The sequence below is a fragment of the Nerophis lumbriciformis genome, linkage group LG25, assembly GCF_033978685.3.
Source record: "Nerophis lumbriciformis linkage group LG25, RoL_Nlum_v2.1, whole genome shotgun sequence".
Classification (NCBI taxonomy): Eukaryota; Metazoa; Chordata; class Actinopteri; order Syngnathiformes; family Syngnathidae; genus Nerophis; species Nerophis lumbriciformis.
In genome coordinates this window covers 29,393,170-29,417,496 of record NC_084572.2, presented here as the reverse complement: position 1 = coordinate 29,417,496, position 24,327 = coordinate 29,393,170, and the positions used below count along the sequence as shown (strand labels likewise).

General features: G+C 38.8%; 1 protein-coding gene across 2 annotated transcripts in view; it reads left to right on the top strand.

Moving 5' to 3' along the window:
• Positions 1 to 24,327, top strand: part of LOC133621796 (voltage-dependent T-type calcium channel subunit alpha-1H-like) — a 108,302-nt gene that overhangs the window by 24,541 nt on the left and 59,434 nt on the right. For both annotated transcript variants that reach the window (XR_012051168.1, XM_072916083.1), the window contains exons 8-11: positions 4,608 to 4,963; positions 19,094 to 19,245; positions 19,319 to 19,504; positions 22,091 to 22,208. Coding sequence is in view for 1 of the 2 variants with exons in the window: in XM_072916083.1 (XP_072772184.1) it covers positions 4,608 to 4,963; positions 19,094 to 19,245; positions 19,319 to 19,504; positions 22,091 to 22,208 (812 nt within the window). In the remaining variant the exon portion in view is untranslated. The remainder of the gene's footprint in view (positions 1 to 4,607; positions 4,964 to 19,093; positions 19,246 to 19,318; positions 19,505 to 22,090; positions 22,209 to 24,327) is intronic.

Sequence of the window (24,327 nt, the reverse complement as noted above, 5' to 3'; positions counted from 1 at the left end):
TAACCCGTCATTTAATTAACTTATTTTATTATTATTATACTACAATATCGAACTACAATCATCCATGTTGATTCAATAATATATATATATATATATATATATATATATATATATTTATATATATATATATATATATATATATATATATATATATATATATATATATATATATATATACACTGAACAAAAATATAAACGCAGCACTTTTGTTTTTACTCCCATTTTTCATGAGTTGAACTCAAACATGTAAAACTTTTACTTTATGCACAAAATACCTATTGTCAGGTTCAAACACTGATGACATCTATTAAACAAGACAAGAAGCAAGGAATTAAACAGACAGAATTAAATTTGGCTCAATGTGGAGAAACGTCTGGACTGTACTCTTTGTACAGTTCCACCTCCTCTTTTATTTGGACTTTCCCTGATTACATGGCAACAGCTGTTTCTAAGGGACGGGGGTCGTAAACAGCCATCGCCTTTGATTACAAAACAGTTCAAAGAATAGGTCGGTTCAAAGAAAAGGTCGTAAAACAGTTCAAAGAAAAGGTCGTAAAAAAGTTCAAAAAAAGGTCACCTGGAGGGGAGTCTGGTGCTGCTTCCTCTCCGCTTTGTAGTTCTCGGGTCAAGACAAAATCTTTGTGTGGATTACAATACATCAAAGAAACAGAACACCTTCATGTTGCTTCCCATCCTACACAGTGGAGTTTTACAAGCCTTCTGCTTGGTAGGATCAAAGACAGCCTGTGTCCTCTCGTCGGGTGAGCTGAACTCAATGTAACACAAAGTTTTGTGATAACTTATATACAATTATTCTGACACCTATTCCTCTCAAACATTGTTCACAAATGTGTCTAAATCTGTGTTGGTGAGCATTTCTTCTTTGCCAAGAAAATCCATCTCACCTCACAGGTGTGACATATCAAAATGCTGATTAAACAGAATGATTATTGCACAGGTGTGCCTTAGGCTGCCCACAACAAGAGGCCATTCTGAAATGTGCAGTTTTATCACACAGCACAATGCCACAGATGTCACAAGTTTTGAAGGAGCATGCAGTTTGCATGCTGACTGCAGAACAGTCCACCGGAGCTGTTGCCCTTGAATTGAATGTTCATTTCTCTACCATAAGCCGTCTCCAAAGGCGCTTCAGAGAATTTGGCAGTACATCCAACCGGCTTCACAGCCGCAGACCACGTGTAACCACACCAGCCCAGGACCTCCACATCCAGCAGGTGCAACTCCATGATCATCTGAGACCAGCCACCCGGACAGCTGCTGCAACAATTGGTTTGCGTAAACAAAGAAATTCTGCTGTGAGAAACCGTCACAGGGAAGCTCATCTGCATGCCTGACGTCCTCATCAAGGTCCTGACCTAACTACAGTTCGTTGCCGTAACCGACTTGAGTGGGCAAACGCTCACATTCGATGGTGTCTGGCACATTGGAGATGTGTTCCCTTCATGGATGATTGCCTGTGTTCACTGTTCAGGGCAGATGGCAGAAAGCGTGTGTGGCGTTGTGTGGGACAGCTGTTTGTTGATGTCAACGTTGTGAATGGAGTGGCCCATGGTGGGGGCTGGAATTATGGTATGGTATGTTATGGATAACGAAAGAAAGTGCATTTTATTGATAGCATTTTGAAAGTACAGAGATACCGTGACGAGATCCTGAGGCCCATTGTGGTGCCATTCACCCGAGACCATCACCCCATGTTGCACCATGACAATGCACGGCCCCATGTTGCAAGGATCTGTACACAATTCCTGGAAGCTGAAAACATCCCAGTTCTTGCATGGCCAGCATACTCACCGGACATGTCCCCCATTGAGCATGTTTGGGATGCTGTGGATCGGCGTATAGCACAGCGTGTTCCATACTTGCCAACCCTCACGATTTTTCCGGGAGACTCACGAATTTCAGTGCCCCTCCCGAAAATCTCCCGGGGCAACCATTCTCCCGATTTTCACCCGGACAACCATATTAAGGGCGTGCCGTGATGGCGCTGCCTTTTTCGCCCTCTACAAACTGTCGTCGCGTCCGCTTTTTCACCATACAAACAGCATGATCCCAGTCACATGTTGTATGCGGCTTCTGCAGACACACGTAGGTGACTGCAAGACATACTTGATCAACAACCATACAGGTCACAGTGAGGGTGGCCGTATAAACAACTTTAACACTGTTACAAATATGCGCCACACTGTGAACCCACACCAAACAAGAATGACAAACACATTTCGGGAGAACATCCCCACCGTAACACAACATAAACACAACAGAACAAATACGCAGAATCCCTTGCAGCCCTAACTCTTCCGGGCTACAATATAGACTAGGGATGTACCCATCCGATATTTGGATCGGATCGGCCGCCGATATTTGCCAAAAAATGAGTATCGGCAAGGCATGGGAAAATGACGATCCAGATCCAGTTTTAAAAAAAACTCCGGTCCGTGTTTTCCAACGCACCTATTTAAATAATACATTCCACTTTTCTGCTGCTCTCTAATTTCCGTTCCGCATTTTCCAGTACACCTTCAACACATCCACAGGTCTGTGGATTCTCACGCAGTTGCTTTTAGCTGCTGGCATTACACGACATGCTCTTCTCACTCTTTTCTGTGTCTCCCTCTCACAGACAGCAAGCGCACCTTCTTACACACGTCACACACAGTGTCACGTCATACGTCACATACGTATACGCCCTCCCCGAGCAGAGAGGTAGCAGCATGGCTAACGTTAGCTGTGATGCTAGCGCAGCCGTGCGAGCAACGCTCCCTCTAAGGTGCTCGCCTGTGCAATTGCGCACTGTTTAAGCGTCCTCTGCGCATAGCAAATCTATGCCACGCACAAAATCAAATAAAAAAATAAGCGCATAACAATTTTCGACACACGAGCACGACAGAGAAAACAGTTTTCGTTATCATTGTTCAAATATTGTAACGTCGAGACGCTTATCTCCATTTGGTGCCACACGTCCACACCATCAAAATGCAGAGGCAAACATTTCCACATCAACACCGTATGATAAAAAATAGTGATTTTTTTAGTTGTGATTTCCTTCTCTGCATGAAAGTTTAAAAGTAGCATATATTAATGCAGTATGAAGAAGAATGTTTTAATGTACACATAGAATCATCATACTGCTGTGATTATATGCATCAAGTGTTCATTCAAGGCTAAGGCAAAATATCCACATATATATGGTGTATCGTGACATGGCCTAAACATATCGCAATTCAAAAAAAAGGCCATATCGCCCAGCCCTAGTTCAATGATGCCATTTCTGTTTGTCATGTATAATTTTGTCTATTTTGTGTTTATCCTTGAATAAACAGGTCAGTTTCTTGTTACCAACCATTGTGTATTATTCAAACTCCCCTAATTCAGCTGGCTAGTTGTTATCAAGAGTACTAAAACCCTTTTCAACATGATTCTGACAACTAAGTAGGCTAAATAACTTTAAACTTTAATACATGCTCGGATAGGCCAGTATCGGTCAGTATCGGTATCGGATCGGAAGTGCAAAAACCTGGATCGGGACATCCCTAATATAGACCCCTCGTCCCAAATAGTAAGTATTTATATCACAGCCTTTGAAGAGTGGACCAACATTCCACAGGCCACATTCAACAACCGGATAAACTCTTTGCGAAGGAGCCGACCACCAATAAAGCAAAACTGCACATTTTAGAGTGGCCTTTTATTGTGGGCAGTCTAATGCACACCTGTGCAATAATCATGCTGTTTAATATGCATATGCCACACCTGTGAGGTGGGATGGATTACCTTGGCAAAGAAGAAATGCTCACTAACACAGATTTAGACAGATTCGTGAATATTTGAGAAGGTATTTTGTGTACCGTATTTTTCGGACTATAAGTCGCAGTTTTTTTCATAGTTTGGCCGGGGGTGCGACTTATACTCAGGAGCGACTTATGTGTGAAATTATTAACACATTACCATAAAATATCAAATAATATTATTCAGCTCATTCACGTAAGAGACTAGACGTATAAGATTTCATGGGATTTAGCGATTAGGAGTGACAGATTGTTTGGTAAACGTATAGCATGTTCTATATGTTATAGTTATTTGAATGACTCTTACCATAATATGTTACGTCAACATACCAGGCACCTTCTCAGTTGGTTATTTATGCCTCATATAACGTACACTTATTCAGCCTGTTGTTCACTATTCTTTATTTATTTTAAATTGCCTTTCAAATGTCTATTCTTGGTGTTGGGTTTTATCAAATAAATTTCCCCAAAAAATGCGACTTATACTCCAGTGCGACATATATATGTTTTTTTCCTTCTTTATTATGCATTTTTGGCCGGTGCGACTTATACTCCGGGGCGACTTATACTCCGAAAAATATGGTATATAGTAAAACTTTTACATCTTTGATTTCAACTCAAGTGTTGCAATTTTATATTTTTGTTCAGTATAAAACCAGTGCCTTGTTTTTAATGAATACTTAAGCCTACTACGCCAGTGTATTTTAATGTTGGTCATTATGGTGGTACTTGGAGAGACAGGTGTTTTCTGAGGTGGTACTTGGAGTAACCAGTGTGTCCTTCATGTCCCTCCGTGTCCAGGTGGATGTGTTGCCCATCCGGCGCTACCCCTGCCGGGGGAGGTCCCGGTGGAGTCCTCGGGGGCGTGTCCGTACTGCAGCTACTACAACCAACTGTGTGACCCCGAAAATGCCAACGAGGGGCCCGACGACCATCAGCGTGGCCCCTGCAAGAGCCCGGAGCCTTGCAGCAGCCCCCGTCTGGGCGAGGGGCAGGTGGCCCGCCCTGTGGGGGGGGCGAAGAGGCTTTGCGAGCATTGCTGGGCGGAGCTGAGGACCAAACTGGAGCTGATTGTGGGCAGCAGATACTTCAACAGGGGGATCATGATCGCGATACTTATCAACACGCTGTCCATGGGCATTGAATATCACAAACAGGTAAATTTTTTCTCTCTATGTATGTGTGTGTGTGGGGCGAGGTGGGCGGGTCTTTTTCAGGTCAGACATGACCGCTGTTTGATTGAAAATGGACGCGTTGATGACAGTGTGCGTGGCCGACTCAATAAACGCACCCTCCAATCAACACTTGCTGCATGGCACACATGGGATCGTGTGTGTGTGTGTGTGTGTGTGTGTGTGTGTGTGTGTGTGTGTGTGTGTGTGTGTGTGTGTCCGACGATGAAGGAACTCATAAGACCTGAAGTGTTAATTAAAGTGTGACCCTGGGACAAGCGAGAGTGAGAGAGAGAGAGAAAATAGGAGTGGAGGAAGGAGAGTGAGTAGGTTAGATGATGTGCGGAGGGAGGGCGGAGCACCGGGCCCGATTGCCTTTTGGCTTATTTGCTGAACTGCATGATTTATAAATGAGCGAAGGAAACACACACAAATATCGGGACACAATTTTAATCAATCAGAGGTTGGGCGAGACCGCTTAGATTTTAATTGGAGTTTTCACTTGAGATTGTGTTGTCTTGTTGGCAGGTTAATATCAGGTAATAAATGTCGGATTTTAGTATGCACTGTATTATTGAAGATGGGTAAAGGGCAAAGTACGGCCTGCAGCTTGGGTTTTTTGTTGGCCCGCAGCATATTGTAGAAACAATTCAAAAAACAACAGTAAGAATGTCAGAAAACATTTGTAAAATGCTCAAATTTTGCTACCAATCACTAACAATATTGCGCTTTGACACTTGCAAAACAAAACGGATGCACATTTTTGTCTTTAATTGAGAACTGCACTTTAAAAAAATGGTGTCTATTATTCACAATCCCGATGTCAATGAAGAACAAAGTTCAGGCAGAGTTGAAGGGCGCAGAGGACATCGCTTTAAAGGGGAACATTATCACAATTTCAGAATCGTTAAAACCATTAAAAATCAGTTCCCAGTGGCTTATTTTATTTTTCGAAGTTTTTTTCAAAATTTTACCCATCACGCAATATCCCTAAAAAAAGCTTCAAAGTGCCTGATTTTAACCATCGTTATATACACACCCGTCCATTTTCCTGTGACGTCACACAGTGATGCCAATACAAACAAACATGGCGGTTAGAACAGCAAGGTATAGCGACATTAGCTCGGATTCAGACTCGGATTTCAGCGGCTTAAGCGATTCAACAGATTATGCATGTATTGAAACAGATGGTTGTAGTGTGGAGGCAGGTAGCGAAAACGAAATTGAAGAAGAAACTGAAGCTATTGAGCCATATCGGTTTGAACCGTATGCAAGCGAAACTGACGAAAACAACACGACAGCCAGCGACACGGGAGAAAGCGAGGACGAATTTGGCGATCGCCTTCTAACCAACAATTGGTATGTGTTTGTTTGGCATTAAAGGAAACTAACAACTATGAACTAGGTTTACAGCATATGAAATACATTTGGCAACAACATGCACTTTGAGAGTGCAGACAGCCCAGTTTTCATCAATTAATACATTCTGTAGACATACCCTCATCCGCTCTCTTTTCCTGAAAGCTGATCTGTCCAGTCCAGTTGGAAATGCATCTGCTTTGAGTGTCGCAGGATATCCACACATTCTTGCCATCTCTGTCGTAGCATAGCTTTCGTCGGTAAAGTGTGCGGAACAAACGTCCAATTTCTTGCCACTTTCGCATCTTTGGGCCACTGGTGCAACTTGAATCCGTCCCTGTTCGTGTTGTTACACCCTCCGACAACACACCGACGAGGCATGATGTCTCCAAGGTACGGAAAACAGTCGAAAAAACGGAAAATAACAGAGCTGATTTGACTCGGTGTTTGTAATGTGTTTGAGAAAATGGTGGATTGCTTCCCGATGTGACGTCACGTTGTGACAACATCGCTCCGAGAGCGAATAATAGAAAGGCGTTTAATTCGCCAAAATTCACCCATTTAGAGTTCGAAAATCTGTTTACTAAAATATATGGTCTTTTTTCTGCAACATCAAGGTATATATTGACGCTTACATAGGTCTGGTGATAATGTTCCCCACTGCCTGTGCAAAACAAACACTGATTAATCTTCATTAATTTATGGTAACGCAATATTTTTTTGGGATTAATCATATAACATACATAACACGTTAATGTTGACAGCCTTCGTTATACTGTCATGTCAGTATTTTACCAGACTTTTTTTTTTGTTTACAGTAAACAGTAAAAAAGAAAAGAAGAAAGATTTAAATAGCTCAGTCGTCAGAATTTCACCGTAGTGTATATACAGTGTTTTATTTTATACCAAATTATTTTAATGGTACATTTCTGGCAACTGAGCTGCCAGTTTTTAGGTTTGGCATTTGTTGCTAGGTAGAATAGAAAACATAAAAAACTATTAGCATGCATTAGACTGCAGAAACAAATCCTATTGATTCCATTCATCCATTTTCAGATTTTACGATAAAAATCTGTAACAACATTTATAGTGGTTTTTACACCGAATTACTGTGAATGGGAAAAAATGTCACCCCAGTTATTTTAACGGTAAAATTCTGGCTGTAATGCCAGTATTTTACCAGACAGTTTTTTACAGTGAACAAACAAACAAAAAAAACATATATATACAAACCCTGTTTCCATATGAGTTGGGAAATAGTGTTAGATGTAAATATAAACGGAATACAATGATTTGCAAATCATTTTCAACCCATATTCAATTGAATATGCTACAAAGACAACATATTTGATGTTCAAACATATGAGTTGGGAAATAGTGTTAGATGTAAATATAAACGGAATACAATGATTTGCAAATCATTTTCAACCCATATTCAATTGAATATGCTACAAAGACAACATATTTGATGTTCAAACTGATAAACATTATTTTTTTTGAAATAATCATTAACTTTAGAATTTGATGCCAGCAACACGTGACAAAGAAGTTGGGAAAGGTGGCAATAAATACTGATAAAGTTGAGGAATGCTCATCAAACACTTATTTGGAACATCCCACAGGTGAACAGGCAAATTGGGAACAGGTGGGTGCCATGATTGGGTATAAAAGTAGATTCCATGAAATGCTCAGTCATTCACAAACAAGGATGGGGCGAGGGTCACCACTTTGTCAACAAATGCGTGAGCAAATTGTTGAACAGTTTAAGAAAAACCTTTCTCAACCAGCTATTGCAAGGAATTTAGGGATTTCACCATCTATGGTCCGTAATATCATCAAAGGGTTCAGAGAATCTGGAGAAATCACTGCACGTAAGCAGCTAAGCCCGTGACCTTCGATCCCTCAGGCTGTACTGCATCAACAAGCGTCAGTGTGTCAAGGATATCACCACATGGACTCAGGAACACTTCAGAAACCCACTGTCAGTAACTACAGTTGGACGCTACATCTGTAAGTGCAAGTTAAAACTCTCCTATGCAAGGCAAAAACCGTTTATCAACAACACCCAGAAACGCGGTCGGCTTCGCTGGGCCTGAGTTCATCTAAGATGGACTGATACAAAGTGGAAAAGTGTTCTGTGGTCTGACGAGTCCACATTTTAAATTGTTTTTGGAAACTGTGGACGTCCTGTCCTCCGGACCAAAGAGAAAAAGAACCATCCGGATTGTTATAGGCGCAAAGTTGAAAAGCCAACATGTGTGATGGTATGGGGGTGTATTAAAGCCCAAGATATGGGTAACTTACACATCTGTGAAGGCGCCATTAATGCTGAAAGGTACATACAGGTTTTGGAGCAACATATGTTGCCATCCAAGCAACGTTACCATGGACGCCCCTGCTTATTTCAGCAAGACAATGCCAAGCCACGTGTTACATCAACGTGGCTTCATAGTAAAAGAGTGCGGGTACTAGACTGGCCTGCCTGTAGTCCAGACCTGTCTCTCATTGAAAATGTGTGGCGCATTATGAAGCCTAAAATACCACAACGGAGACCCCCGGACTGTTGAACAACTTAAGCTGTACATCAAGCAAGAATGGGAAAGAATTCCACCTGAGAAGCTTAAAAAATGTGTCTCCTCAGTTCCCAAACGTTTACTGAGTGTTGTTAAAAGGAAAGGCCATGTAACACAGTGGTGAACATGCCCTTTCCCAACTACTTTGGCACGTGTTGCAGCCATGAAATTCTAAGTTAATTATTATTTGCAAAAAATAATTAAGTTTATGAGTTTGAACATCAAATATCTTGTCTTTGTAGTGCATTCAATTGAATATGGGTTGAAAAGGATTTGCAAATCATTGTATGGGTTAGTACATTTGCCTCACAATACGAAGGTCCTGCAGTCTTGGGTTCAATCCCGGGCTCGGGATCTTTCTGTGTGGAGTTTGCATGTCCTCTCCGTGACTGCGTGGGTTCCCTCCGGGTACTCCGGCTTCCTCCCACCTCCAAAAGACATGCACCTGGGGATAAGTTGATTGGCAACACTAAATTGGCCCTAGTGTGTGGATGTGAGTGTGAATGTTGTCTGTCTATCTGTGTTGGCCCTGCGATGAGGTGGCGACTTGTCCAGGGTGTACCCCGCCTTTCGCCCGATTGTAGCTGAGATAGGCTCCAGCGCCCCCCGCGACCCCAAAGGGAATAAGCGGTAGAAAATGGATGGAGGGATGGATGGATGTATTCCGTTTATATTTACATCTAACACAATTTCCGAACTCATATGGAAACAGGGTTTGTATATATATATATATATATATATATATAAATATATATATATATATATATATTTCTGGCAGCTCTGTCGGCAGAATTTTTTAAACATTTGTTTAATGAACCCTAAGATTTTTTTGTTAAAATAAAGCCAATAATGCAATTTTTTGTGGTCCCTTTTATTTAGAAAAGTACCGAAAAGTATTGAAATAATTTTGATACTGGTACCAAAATATTGGTATCGGGACAACACTAATTTTTTGTGGGTTACGGTAAATAAAATAAAAACAATATCACAGTTATTTTTATGTTGAGCTGCCATTTTTTTACCGTACAATTTATGGTTGTTGTATTTACAGTAGATTACAGTAAATTGAAATAAAAAAAAATATATATTGCCACTTCAATTTTAATAGGAAATTCTGGCAACTAAGCGGCCAGTATTTTTCTGTCAAATCTACTGACTTTTTTTTTGTGTTTTGATGCTCAATCTGCTGTTATCCGTGAGTCACAGCTACCCCACAAAGCTGAGAAAGGACAAGGAAAACTGTAATTAGTCATGTGTAGTCCAGCAACAGAATTGTTTAGGATTTGTTTTCTGTTGCTCAGCAGAAATACCCCCCCAAAAAAATTAACGATTTATGTCAGTCATGCTTACTCTTGGCAAGTTGGGGCAGAAGGTAAAGCCAGGAAAAGTACAGGGAAGAACAGGAAATCAAGAAGTCACTCCAAAAACACAACTATTCGTATAAAGGGATGTGTTAATTAATAAACATTACTGTGAATTTGAATTATTACTCTGCATTAAATATAAATACAAATGGAGAAAGTGTTACACAGTCAGTTGAGCATTACTATTAAAACCTGCCCCTGTAAAATGCAGTCTCACAAGAGTCCAATAATTAGTCCTGTGGGCTACATCAGTGTAGATTAGACCTGTGGGGACTCCTTTTACTTGTATATATAACACTGCAGCTTCATAAAATGTGCCAAGCAATGCAGTGCAAAGTCATTCCGGATGTTTTTGCTGTAGTGCAGCGACATGCTCCCTCATCTGAACGAACGTGACCCCGGCGACTGTGTTCTGTTTCATCTGGAACACCTCAGAGACTCGCTCCTCAGAGAGATCTGCCAGATGTCACTGGGCATGCTCACATTTCAGCTATATATACACGCACACACACACACGTATACCGAAAGAGACATGTCACATCCGCTCTAATAAATAGTGTAAGAGTGAGTCTCCCACAAGAATCTATTCTATTCTTCCATGCTATATGAAGTATACACACACAACATAGTCCATGCCATGTTACACAAAGTATATACACACACACACAACACAGTCCATGTCTTGTTACAATATAGTCCATGAAGTATACAAACACAATATAGTACATGTCATGTTATATAGAGTATATAAACACAATATAGTCCCTGTCATGTTATATGAAGTACAAACACAATATAGTCCATATCATGTTATATGAAGTATACAAACATAATATAGTCCATATCATGTTTTATAGAGTATATAAACACAATATAATCCTTGCTGTTCTTCAGTCAAAGCAACTTAAATATGTCAATTCTGTGTCTTCATTTTAAAAAGCCTTAACATGCATTGCCGCCTTTTACGCACTCGTTGCTGAGAAAAACCGAGCAATGAAATGGTATTTCTGTTGCACACATTGGAATTATGCAAATTTAACTTTCACCTGATAAAGTAAATTGAATCCCAGCGCTCCATAATTAATTTCTCTGCATTCGTTCACATTCTGCATGCTGCACTACTCCTAACACAAGTTGGGTCTCCTGCTACAGTCCAGACCTGGGCATTCTGCGGCCCGCGGGCCACATCCGGCCCTTTGTGCGTCCCTGTCCGGCCCGCGTGAGGCCAATCATAAATTACAAAATAAATTTAAAAAAGTATCTATGTCATACTTGCCAACCTTGAGACCTCTGATTTCGGGAGGTGGGGAGTGGGGTGGGCGTGGTCGGGGGCGGGGGGCGTGGTTAAGAGGGGAGGAGTATATTTACAGCTAGACTTCACCAAGTCAAGTATTTCATATATATATATATATATATATATATATATATATATATATATATATATATATATATATATATATATATATATATATATATATATATATAAGACATACTTGACTTTCAGTGAATTCTAGCTATATATATATATATATATATATATATATATATATATATATATATATATATATTTTATTATATATATATATATGTATATATAAATAAAAGAAATACTTGAATTTCAGTGTTCATTTATTTACACATATACACACACATAACACTCATCTACTCATTGTTGAGTTAAGGGTTGAATTGTCCATCCTTGTTCTATTCTCTGTCACTATTTTTCTAACCATGCTGAACACCCTCTGTGATGATGCATTGATGTGTGGCACGCACAAAAGAGCTTTCATCAAATTCATTAGAGTCTGGAATCTTCCATCTCTCCCGAGCATGGCCCAAAACCGGTCAATCTTTGCTTCCTGAGGAAGATCTTCAGTGCCAAGCACTTGGTAGTCCACTACTTCTTCCTGGAGGCTATCCAGGTCCAATCGCAGCTGCGGCTTGGAACTTACAAGCTGTTATGAGAGTAGCGTATGTGTGTGTGTGGCCCTTTAATAGGTGAGCATGTGAGGGGAGTGACGTCAGTGAGTGTGTGGGCGAGAGAAGAGAGGGAGCGGTAGCGTGAGTGCGGGCGGGGACTAGTTTGTTTTGTGTTGGATTGGCTGTGTGCAAACAATCAATAAAGCAAGATTTGCAACCAATCGCCGGACTCAGGCAGGAAAGGTGCAACAAAGCGTATTTCTTCATCTTACTCGTCGTCGGCGTCGCCATGGCTGTATCTTCTTCGTTCTTCTGCTTCGTCTCCTTGTTGTGTGCGCAGTTGTGCACTGCACTCTCTAAAAGCCCTAGATGTTATTGATGTTATAGATGGCAGTATTGTCCTGTTTAAGAGTGTCACAACATTCCTGTTTACGGCAGACGAACTGCTTTACGATTTGTGTGTTGTTACCGCGCAGGGAGGACGTTAAGGAAACTGCCTAACAATAAACCCACATAAGAAACCAAGAACTCGCCCTCGATCATTCTACAGTTATAATGTGATTGGGCAGGCACACTGTCTATATCGTGGGAAAGCGGACTCAGGTCCGCATGGAGCTGGAGGGGGCGTGGCCTCCAGCTTCGCCTGAATTTCGGGAGATTTTCGGGAGAAAATTTGTCCCAGGAGGTTTTCGGGAGAGGCGCTGAATTTCGGGAGTCTCCCGGAAAATCCGGGAGGGTTGGCAAGTATGATCTATGTCGAGTGTGCAATACAACGGTGCTGCTTTTGTTTTGAAAAGCGTTATTTGTATTACTTCCGTGTGGACGTATGCACGTGCGTGATTGTGAGTGAATGTGAACAGCTGCAATCACAAATTACAAAGTAAAGTTGGAAAAAACACCTATGTCGTGCGCGCAATACAACTGTGCTGCTTTTATTTTGAAAAGTGTTATTTATGGACGTATGTCCGTGTGTAACCTGCGAGTGAAGGTGCACAGCGACAAGTGATGCACGGTTACTCCCGAGACGCTAAAAACAGAAAAGTTTATGACGAATGGCGTGTTTTCAATAAGACATGGACTGCCAAGCAACGTTCCCTCTAAGGTGCGCGCCTGCGCAATTGCGCACTGCTCAAGTGTCCTCTGCGCACAGCAAATATATGCCGCGCACCAAATCAAATCCCATCTGAATTCTAAACAAAATAAACACATTTATTCTGTGTAATTTTGCAATGCAACTCTGAGTGACAGTGACAACAAGCGGCCCTAACGGTGTCCGTCAACACCGTTCAATTATTGTAACGTCTATGGAGATGCTTCGAGGCCAGGAATTATATCGATCACTTTATTGAGCAAAACTGATTATATTCGGCCATAACCACACCAGAAACATGAGTAAAACACTTCTGTCTCGAAAAACTAGTCATTTTCTGCCGTACAAACCAGGCCAAAACGAACTTGTCACCCGTCACCAACACGCATAGCACTAAACCACTGGTGCGTTTATGGCCACACAAAAAGTCGGACAACTCAAACACCACACAAAGTTACCCTATGACTCCTCAGTCATACGTGTGCTTATTTTACTGTCATTTATTATTAATGTTAATTTATTGATATTAATCATGGAATGCTGATACGAGAGAAAGTTACAGGAATGCACACTTCATCCTATGCTTACATTTCATTGTGCAACATGAGGATGTTTAAGGGCAACTAAATGTGATCTCTGAAAGGGGTACAAATGATTTCCAAAGCAGTGCTTTTGGTATAAAGTTAAGTTAGGTTAAATGAAAGTATATTATTATTATTATTATTATTATTATTATTATTTATCTTACGGTATATATCAAAAATAATTTTGAGCAAAATTTAATTGAAATATTGTCGATGTGGCCCTCCAGCAGTGCTCGGGTTACTCATGCGGATCCCGGTAAAAATTAATTGCCCACCCCTGTGCTACACCGTATTTATTTAATATTTAATACAGAGTAAGGATTTAAATGCAGAGATGATGATAATGGCAACAGTGTTGTTTTGTTTTTTACATTAATTCCATAAAAAAAAATGGCCTTTGGGGCAAAAACAGTTGTGCCCCACATTTTTGCCTAGCAACAAGTGGCCAATCAAAAATAATAACAACATATAAATAAATAATACAACGTTTACAACTTTTATTGAACTTCAGGTTGTGCCGTTGATTTTACCATTGAAATTTGGTCATTTCCCAGCCAACAACGTGGATCTAACGTGAGACATCAATTTAGAAATACAACTATTTTGCAAGGTTGTTTTAAAGTCAGTTTTAAAGGACATGTATGTGTAATCAATCAATGTTTTGTGCCTGCTGGGATATCAGTTTGGAAGATCTGATCATTTAAAGTGAAGTAATGATGCAGGCAATTTTGCTCCTGCAAAATTAATTCGCAATTAATCATCGCCCATCAGTTTAGTATCTGTCTGTGATCATCCAAAGTCATTAAAGTTTACTTGGTGATGTCAAGAAGCAGTTTTCCCTGTCAGGCCCTTTAAGTACTGACCCATCTGGCACGTCAGGGTGTCACCGTCATCCTTTGTACCAATTATGATCAAGACCTGAATTTCTGAATCTTGTTATGAATGTTGGAAGATTTGTGACGAACCATTAGATCAAAGTTTGGCGCCATGCCACGCGCAAATCCTATGGCGTAGGCAAAATTCCTTCACAATTTTTCATCTATCTAGTATCTGTCATTTTAACCTTGACTCATTTGTTCAAAGTCCCTGGGAGGATTTTGTTAAAGTACGACCCCTGTTTTTGGCCTACAAATGGCCGACAGAAACTAAGATTGTTTTTTTTTGTTTTGTTTTTTTTCCGGGGCGGTATAGCTCGGTTGGTAGAGTGGCCGTGCCAGCAACTTGAGGGTTCCAGGTTCGATCCCCGCTTCTGCCATCCTAGTCACTGCCGTTGTGTCCTTGGGCAAGACACTTTACCCACCTGCTCCCAGTGCCACCCACACTGGTTTAAATGTAACTTAGATATTGGGTTTCACTATGTAAAAGCGCTTTGAGTCACTAGAGAAAAGCGCTATATAAATATAATTCAATTCAAAAGATCGTCGACTTCATGTTTGTTTCTGAATATGGGTTCATGGGACTTTTAAGGCCGTCATGTCATGATGGACGTCTCCAGCGATTCTTCGTGAGGCTAAGTGGCAGGGGCAACTTTTTTGAAATGTCAAGGGAGCGCTGGAGAGTCAATTATAAATGTTGTGTTCCTGAACACCAAAATATAAAATATTTTGCCATACCTGACACGCATGGATTTGAATAGTATATATGTATATGTATATGTATATGTATATGTATATGTATATGTATATATATATATATATATATATATGTATATATATATATATATATATATATATATATATATATATATATATATATTTCATATATATATATACCGTATTTTTCGGAGTATAAGTTGCACCGGAGTATAAGTCGCACCTGCCGAAAATGCATAATAAAGAAGGAAAAAAACATAGATAAGTTGCACTGGAGCCCGGCCAAACTATGAAAAAAACTGCGACCTATAGTCCGAAAAATACGGTATATATATATATATATATATATATATATATATATATATATATTCTATATATATATACTGTATGTATATATATATATATATATATATATATATATATATATATATATATTCTATATATATATACTGTATGTATGTATATATATATATATATATATATATATATATATATATATATATATATATATATATATATATATATATATAAAACAATATATTTACAATATATATATACACAAATTAATATGCAAATGTATATATTTATAACATATACAGTACAGGCCAAAAGTTTGGTCACACCTTCTCATTCAATGTTTTTATTTTATTTTCATGACTATTTGGAGATTGTCACTGAAGGCATCAAAACTATGAATGAACACATGTGGAGTTATGTACTTAACAAAAAAAGGGGAAATAACTGAAAACATGTTATATATTCTAGTTTATTCAAAATAGCCACTCTTTGCTCCGATGACATTCTCTCGGTGAGCTTCAAGAGGTAGTCACCTGAAATGGTTTTCACTTGTTTTGATGCCTTCATTAACAATCTACAATGTAAATAGTCATGATAATAAAGAAAACGCATTGAAATGAGAAGGTGTGTCCAAACTTTTGGCCTGTACTGTATATCATCTGACCACAGAACGTTCCTCCAGAAGGTCTTATCTTTGTCCATGTGATGTCAGATGATACAAAAATTGAGCTGTTTGGCCACAATACCCAGCAATGTGTTTGGAGGAGAAAAGGCGAGGCCTTTAATCCCAGGAACACCATTCCCACCGTCAAGCATGGTGGTGGTAGTATTATGCTCTGGGCCTGTTTTGCTGCCAATGGAACTGGTGCTTTAAATGGGATAATGAAAAAGGAGGATTACCTCCAAATTCTTCAGGACAACCTAAAATCGTCAGCCCGGAGGTTGGGTCTTGGGCGCAGTTGGGTGTTCCAACAGGACAATGACCCCTAACACACGGCAAAAGTGGTAAAGGAATGGCTAAATCAGGCTAGAATTTAACTTTTAAAATGGCCTTCCCAAAGTCCTGACGTGTGGACAATGCTGAAGAAACAAGTCCATGTCAGAAAACCAACAAATTTAGCTGAACTGCACAAATTTTGTCTTGAGGAGTGGTCAAAAACTCAACCAGAAGCTTGCCAGGAGCTTGTGGATGGCTACCAAAAGTGCCTTATTGCAGTGAAACTTGCCAAGGGACGTGTGGACAATGCTGAAATATTGTGCATGTGTTGTATGTATTGTATAATGTATATATGTTATAGACATAATATAATATATCTGTATATATATTATTCTGTACACATATTATGTATATATTCGTATATATGTTAAAAAATTTTTATCGCTATATTAGTCTATTTATACCTGCATTGTCCTTTCCATCCTTACACTTTCCATCATTGTAACTGAGCTACTGTGTTGAACAATTTCCCTTGTGGATCATTAAAGTTTGTCTAAGTCTAAGTCTAAGTCTAACCAAATATTAACATTGCTGTATGTATACTTTTGACCCAGCAGATTTGCTCACATTTTCAGTAGACTCATAATAAATTCATAAAATAACCAAACTTCATGAACGTTTTTTGTGACCAACAAGTATGTGCTCTAATCACTCTGTCACAAAAAATAAGAGTTGTAGAAATTATTGGAAACTCAGCCATGACATTATGTTCTTTACACACACACATATATATATATATATATATATATATATATATATATATATATATATATATATATATATATATATATATATATATATATATATATATATATATATACATATATATATATATATATATATATATACATCAGTGACGTGCGGTGAGGTTGATGGCTGGTGAGGCACTGACTTCATCACAGTCAGATTTACAAACATATGAACCCTAAAGAGTATCTTATTCACCATTTGATTGGCAGCAGTTAACGGGTTATGTTTAAAAGCTCATACCAGCATTCTTCCCTGCTTGGCACTCAGCATCAAGGGTTGGAATTGGGGGTTGAATCACCAACAATTATTCCCGGGCGTGGCGCCGCTGCTGCCGACTGCTCCCCTCACATCCCAGGGGGTGATCAAGAGATGGGTCAAATGCAGAGGACAAATTTCACCACACCTAGTGTGTGTGTGACAATCATTGGTACTTTAACTTAACTTTAACTTTACACATAAAAACTGTAGCACACAAAAAAGCACATTTAATAAAAAAAAACGTTATTATGGTCTTACCTTTACTTATAAGTGCGGGAACAGTGGTGTTCGTGTTGGAGGAGTTGTGAATGAATGAAATATGAAATCCGTGCTGCAGTCTGCAGGTGTACCTAATGCTGTGTCCCTGCAGTCGTTCACGGCTCCTCCGGCGCGAGCAATGTTGTTTTTGCACTTTTTGGCTTCTTGTTAAGTAACTTTTTTTGGGTGGATTCGGTCTTGCACGTGGAGGGTTTGGGTGTGGGCTTTGGTTGGTGTGGCGCTCCCGTCGGGGGGTGCAGTCTGCGGCGAAGGTGCCTTAACCGGCACCAGGAGGCGGGGTTACGCGTGCCTCAGCCAGTGCGTCTTCGCAGCAGTTTTATGATTGCTCAGCACAAGAAATACGTTACACACATACAGTTGTTGACAAAATACACATTATACACAATAGTACATTATATACCTCAGCTAACTAAACTATGGAAATGTATAATATAATTCATATAGCAATACGGTCTCACTGCACAGCAGGCCAGCAGTTAGTCGAATCCACAATCCATGGTGAGGCACAATTGAGTGACGTGCCTCAACTGGCTGTTGATCACCGCACCGTCTCTTCTCAGTATTTGAACGGCAAATGTGAAAATTCAGCGATTTTGAATAAAAATATACTAAAACTGGTGAAGTTAAATGGAAAATAACTTTATAGTATAATCACTGGATACATATAACAATTTAAATTTTTTTTTTCTTTTTACATTTTTTTTTTTCCATGAAGGCAGGTGAGGCGGGGCCTCACCTGCCTCTAGTGACTGCACGTCACTGATATATATATATATATATATATATATATATATATATATATATATATATATATATATATATATATATATATATATGTATGTATGTATGTATGTATGTATGTATGTATGTATGTATGTATGTATGTATGTATATATATATATATATATATATATATATATATATATATATATATATATATATATATAATTTTTTTCTTTTTGCTTTGTTTTTTGTTTTGTTTTGTTTTTTCCTCTGGTAACTAAAGAAAACATATTTTGCTCACATTAGCCACTTTCATCATGTGTGTTTAGCCACAGGAGCTGACTGATATTTTGGAGATCAGCAACATGGTGTTCACCAGCCTCTTCAGCCTGGAGATGCTCCTTAAAGTCCTCGCTTTGGGGCTCTTTGGGTACATCAAGAACCCTTACAACGGTTTTGACAGCATCATCGTCATCATCAGGTAGGGGGCTCGATACCTGAACGGCGTAATGATGACTTTGTTCAGTGTTAGTTTGAAAAACGTGATGTCGCAGTGTGTGGGAGATTGTGGGCGAGGCAGAGGGCGGCCTGTCCGTGCTGCGGACCTTCCGGTTGCTGAGGGTTTTGAAGCTGGTCCGCTTCCTGCCGGCCCTGAGGAGACAGCTGGTGGTGCTGATGAAGACCATGGACAACGTGGCCACCTTCTCCATGCTGCTCATGCTCTTCATTTTCATTTTCAGGTACCAACATTGCATAAGATTACCCAAATAATATATACTTGTACAATGATACCTCAGTTTTCATGTAATACGATTTTTTGGCCGAACAAAATATTGCTGCGGTTTCGGTTATCGCATGGCTAAACATGGCACAGAACAAACTAGTCTGTTTGCCCACATATAATTTTGGGGAATCCACAGCCCGTTAACAAAGAATCCTGTTCGTTTTCAAACTTTTTTTTAATTGAAAAAGACTGCAAAGAAATTCACCATTGGCAGAAATTTAATTAAGGACTAAGGTGGATTTTATCTCAAACCCTATTTTTTTAAAAATTAAAAAAACATTTTTCACAATTTTTTTTAATGTGAAAAATGTTTATGGTTTATGTTTGTTTTGTACTGAAACAAATTTGTGCGAAATAGATTGTTTTTTAGTGCAAAAAATAAAAATACATTTAACATAATTAAAAGTTTAATTAATTTACACTTAACATGCGCTTATTAACACAAAGAGCATAGGGAAGGGCGACAATGGCCATTGGGCCAAAGAAAGGTGTGCGTACCAGCACTTTGATAAAGAAGGTGAGAAATACTTTTCAATTCATATTTGTGGGTGTATGGAACAGATTTATGTTATTCATTTTTGTAAAAATTGCTCTGGTTTTTGTACGATTCAGTTCTCGTTTAATCTTTTGAAATAGATTACTAACAAAAACAGAGGTACTACTTGGTACTTTTATGGGCACCGACAAAATTCCGTCTGTACTACTGGGTATGGATTATCGTAAAATAGAGCGGTGCCATATTTTGATAGCCTTGTTGCACGTGACGTCACGTCCGGTTGCGGACTAAACACGGGCTCACGTAAACAATCACTCAAGCAGCACTCAGGGAGGACTCATCCAAACTCCCTCTCGTAAATTTTCAAAACACCAACAAAGCAAGTGTAATAGGAAAAAAACGCTACGACAGACTGTAAAGTAAAGCAACACTCTTCCAAAATGCGCTAGCTTAATGCTAATTTACGTTAGATTTGCCAATGATGGGCTACTATTAGCATTAGCGATTTACCATGGCAATTTTAACACTTCTAAATGGGGTAATGAAAACTACAACTAAGGTGGATATTGCAATCAAACAGCTGGTGTGTAATAAGTACAATACTTACAGTATATACACTTTGTAGGGCACAACATAACACATTTAAGTTAATGGAAAGCTACTTTCTCGTGAGACAGCATACGCTGCAAAAAGTCAGTGTTCAAATACAAGAAAAAAAACAACAAAAATTAGGGGTATTTTATTTGAACTAAGCAAAATTATCTGCCAATAGAACAAAAAATTTGGCTTGTCAAGACTTTCCAAAACAAGTAAAATTAGCTAACCTCAATGAACCCAAAAATACCTTAAAATAAGTATATTCTCACTAATAACACGTGTACTACTATATGAGTACGTATTTTCTATTGTTTCATTGAAAATAAAACAGCAAAGTCCATTTGGCTGTCATCTGTTTTAATTATGAGACACAATTGTGTCAAAGTCATGATTTTTTTTTTCATGCTTGAAATAAGAAACGATTACTTTAAAAATGTAGTTTTATACTTGTGAGTGTTGATGACACAGCTTTGCAACAGTTGATATTCGAGTTTCAAGCATGTTTTACTCAATATAGGTCATAAAATCTCAGCTACAAGCTGTAATATCTTACTGAGATCATTTAGGACCAAAAGCCTTAAAACAAGTAAAACACTCCAACATAAAATCTGCTTAGGGAGAAGAATTATCTTATCAGACAGAAAATAAGCAAATATCACCCTTATTCGAGATATTTAATCTTACTTAGATTTCAGTTTTTGCAGTGTACCATAGATAGCCTATACAGTACTGCTATCTAATGTCTTGGAAGTGCAACTTCATTGCAAATAAGACTCAAACGTAATACGAAAACAAGATATAACAACAGGACATCGCAGGAAATATAATCAGCTCATTTGTAAATGTCACATTAAAAATAAAATATTTATTAACACATACAAAAGTACCTAAAATTGGTATTGTCGAGTACCGGTATCGATTCCCAGGTACCGGGAATTGGTACCGCATTGGTTCCAATGTGAGGGACACTCATTCCTAATTGCACCGTAAATGCTATGAATACCATCCCTAGTTAAATAACTGTACAATCTTCTAAAGGTCCACAAAAGCAAATACCAGAAAAAGGGGGAAAAAAGATAATTCAGAGCTGTGGCTGTAGGCAACCTCCTGTTAGAGTTTTTTTTTTAACTCCGCAAAGATGCCTTTGAAGTATGATTGGTGGTTAGCATCCAGCAGCTTTATGTAGCTCTGCATGCGCTTTAAAATGGTGTTAAGGCTACCAAGTAGTTGTACTGTCGTTTACAATAAACTCATAAGCACTATTAATGCTGACTGAGCAGTTTGATTCTTACTGCTATTACAACATTGTCGCTGTGTTGTGCAATAGTGTGACCTATCTCTTGTAATCAATCACCTGCTTCCAATGTCCTCTTTTTGCTCCAGCTAAATAAAAACCTTATACAAGATTGCCACCTGATGAAAACTAATCCATCTTCTTTTTTTGTGCAGTATCTTGGGGATGCATCTGTTTGGATGTAAATTTGGTCTGCGGCAAGACAGCGGAGACACGTTACCGGACAGAAAAAACTTTGACTCACTGCTTTGGGCTACAGTCACTGTCTTCCAGGTTACACACTCACACACACACACACACACACACACACACACACACACACACACACACACACACACACACACACACACACACACACACACACACACACACACACACATACACACACACTTTATTGTATATCTTACCTTCTTCAAACCTCTGAATAATGCCTACCTCCTTAGGACCACCTTTTCTAGATATATAAAGAAGTGTATTTACAACATTAATAACATATACCTACTATGCAAGTTTAAAAAAGGTTGCTGTTGGAATTTCACAAGAAAAAGGTCACAGTTTCACAAGAAAAACTTAGAATTTTGGCAGTATTATAATAAAAGTCGTAATTTTACTCAACGCAAGTCAAAATTTTACAATAAAAACTGAACATTTGTGCAATATTACGATAAAAGTTGGAATTTTACTCAATTACAGTCGCAATTTTACAAGAAAAGCTTAAAATGTTGGCAATTTTATGAAAAGAGTCGTAATTTTACTCGACAAAAGTCACAATTTTATAAGAAAACTTTAAAATTTTGGCAACATTAAAATAATAATCGGAAATTTACTTCGCAAAATTATGACAAAAGTCGCAATTTTACAAAAAAAATGTCACTATTTTACAAGAACAACAAAAAAATTGGCAATATTGTGATAAAAGTCAGAATTTTATATGACAAATGTCACCATTTTGCATAAAAAAGTTATAATTTTTACATAAAAAAGCAATAATTTTATGAGAAAATATTGCAATATTACAGAAACAGAAAGAATATGAGAAATTGTTCCCAATTTTATAAGAAAAAAGTCGACACATTGTGAGAAAAACACTGCTTTTAGTTCATTTATTTATTTTTTGAAATTTTAGTTTTTTTATTTACTTCAAGTTATTACAGTATGTCGCTATATACATATTTATTTAATTTTTTTAATTAATTTTGGCCAAAGGGGGCGCATTTTAATTTCTTACACACACTTGTTACTACATATGTTGGCCAGAGGGGGAGCACTTCAAATTTTTACACACACTTGTTATTTCATATGTTGACCAGACACACAGTCAATTTGAAAAATTCCTCCATTTTGGGACCACACTAATTTTGATGGATTTCACCACCAGGGGTGCAAATGAGACTTTCTCTATTGGATGCAATGGTTTTCCGTATTAGGACCATGATTTATGTCCTAACTTGTTCACACCTCCTCATATGGAAGGTATTTTTCCTTGTTGATGTCTCAAGAAGGGTAGAAATACAAGAACACACACACACATCCTACACAAACTAATACACAAAGTACAGTATTTAATTTGAAACAATTCACAGCTTGTATCGTTGGCAGCAGGCCAAACAATCATCTTTATTATCTTAACACAATCTAGCTCACTCTCGCTATTTTACCCCCCCTTGCCCCCCTGCCACAAATGACAACCAAACCCCTCCCAATGGCTGAGTAATAAAAATGCACTCCGGCAGCAAGAACAAGCAGGCGTGAAAAGAGCGCGATTACTGTTGGACTGGCAAAGAGATATTAAATCCTCTGTTAGTCGTTCTCATTATACTGCATCGAGGCGAAGGTGCTCCATTTTTTGTTTGCGCTGCGCTCAAGTCATTTTAATTAGTTCTCTTCCACGTCCCAGTTTATATATTAATAAGTCGTTTTCAAATAATAATGACGAAGCACAAACAGGATTTTAGAAATGTTTCCAAAAACACGCACGTCAAGTTCATTGGCAACTCAAAGTGTCTTTGACGTTTCAGTAGAAACTCCAAATCACAGGTATCAAACTCAAGGCCCGGGGGCCACATCTGGCCCGCCACATCATTTTGAATGGCCCGTGAAATCTTGGAAATAATATGCATCATTGAAGTACTTTATCTTTCTTTCTTTTTCTATTATGACAGAAAAAAAGGCATGTTAAAGTTAAAGTTAAAGTACCACTGACAGTCACACACACACACACTAGGTGTGGTGAAATGACCCTCTGCATTTGACCCATCCCTTTGTTCCATCCCCTGGGAGGTGAGGGGAGCAGTGAGCAGCAGCGGTGGCCGCGCTCGGGAATCATTTTGGTGATTTAACCCCCAATTCCAACCCTTGATGCTTGTACTGCATGCAGTGATATATATTTTCA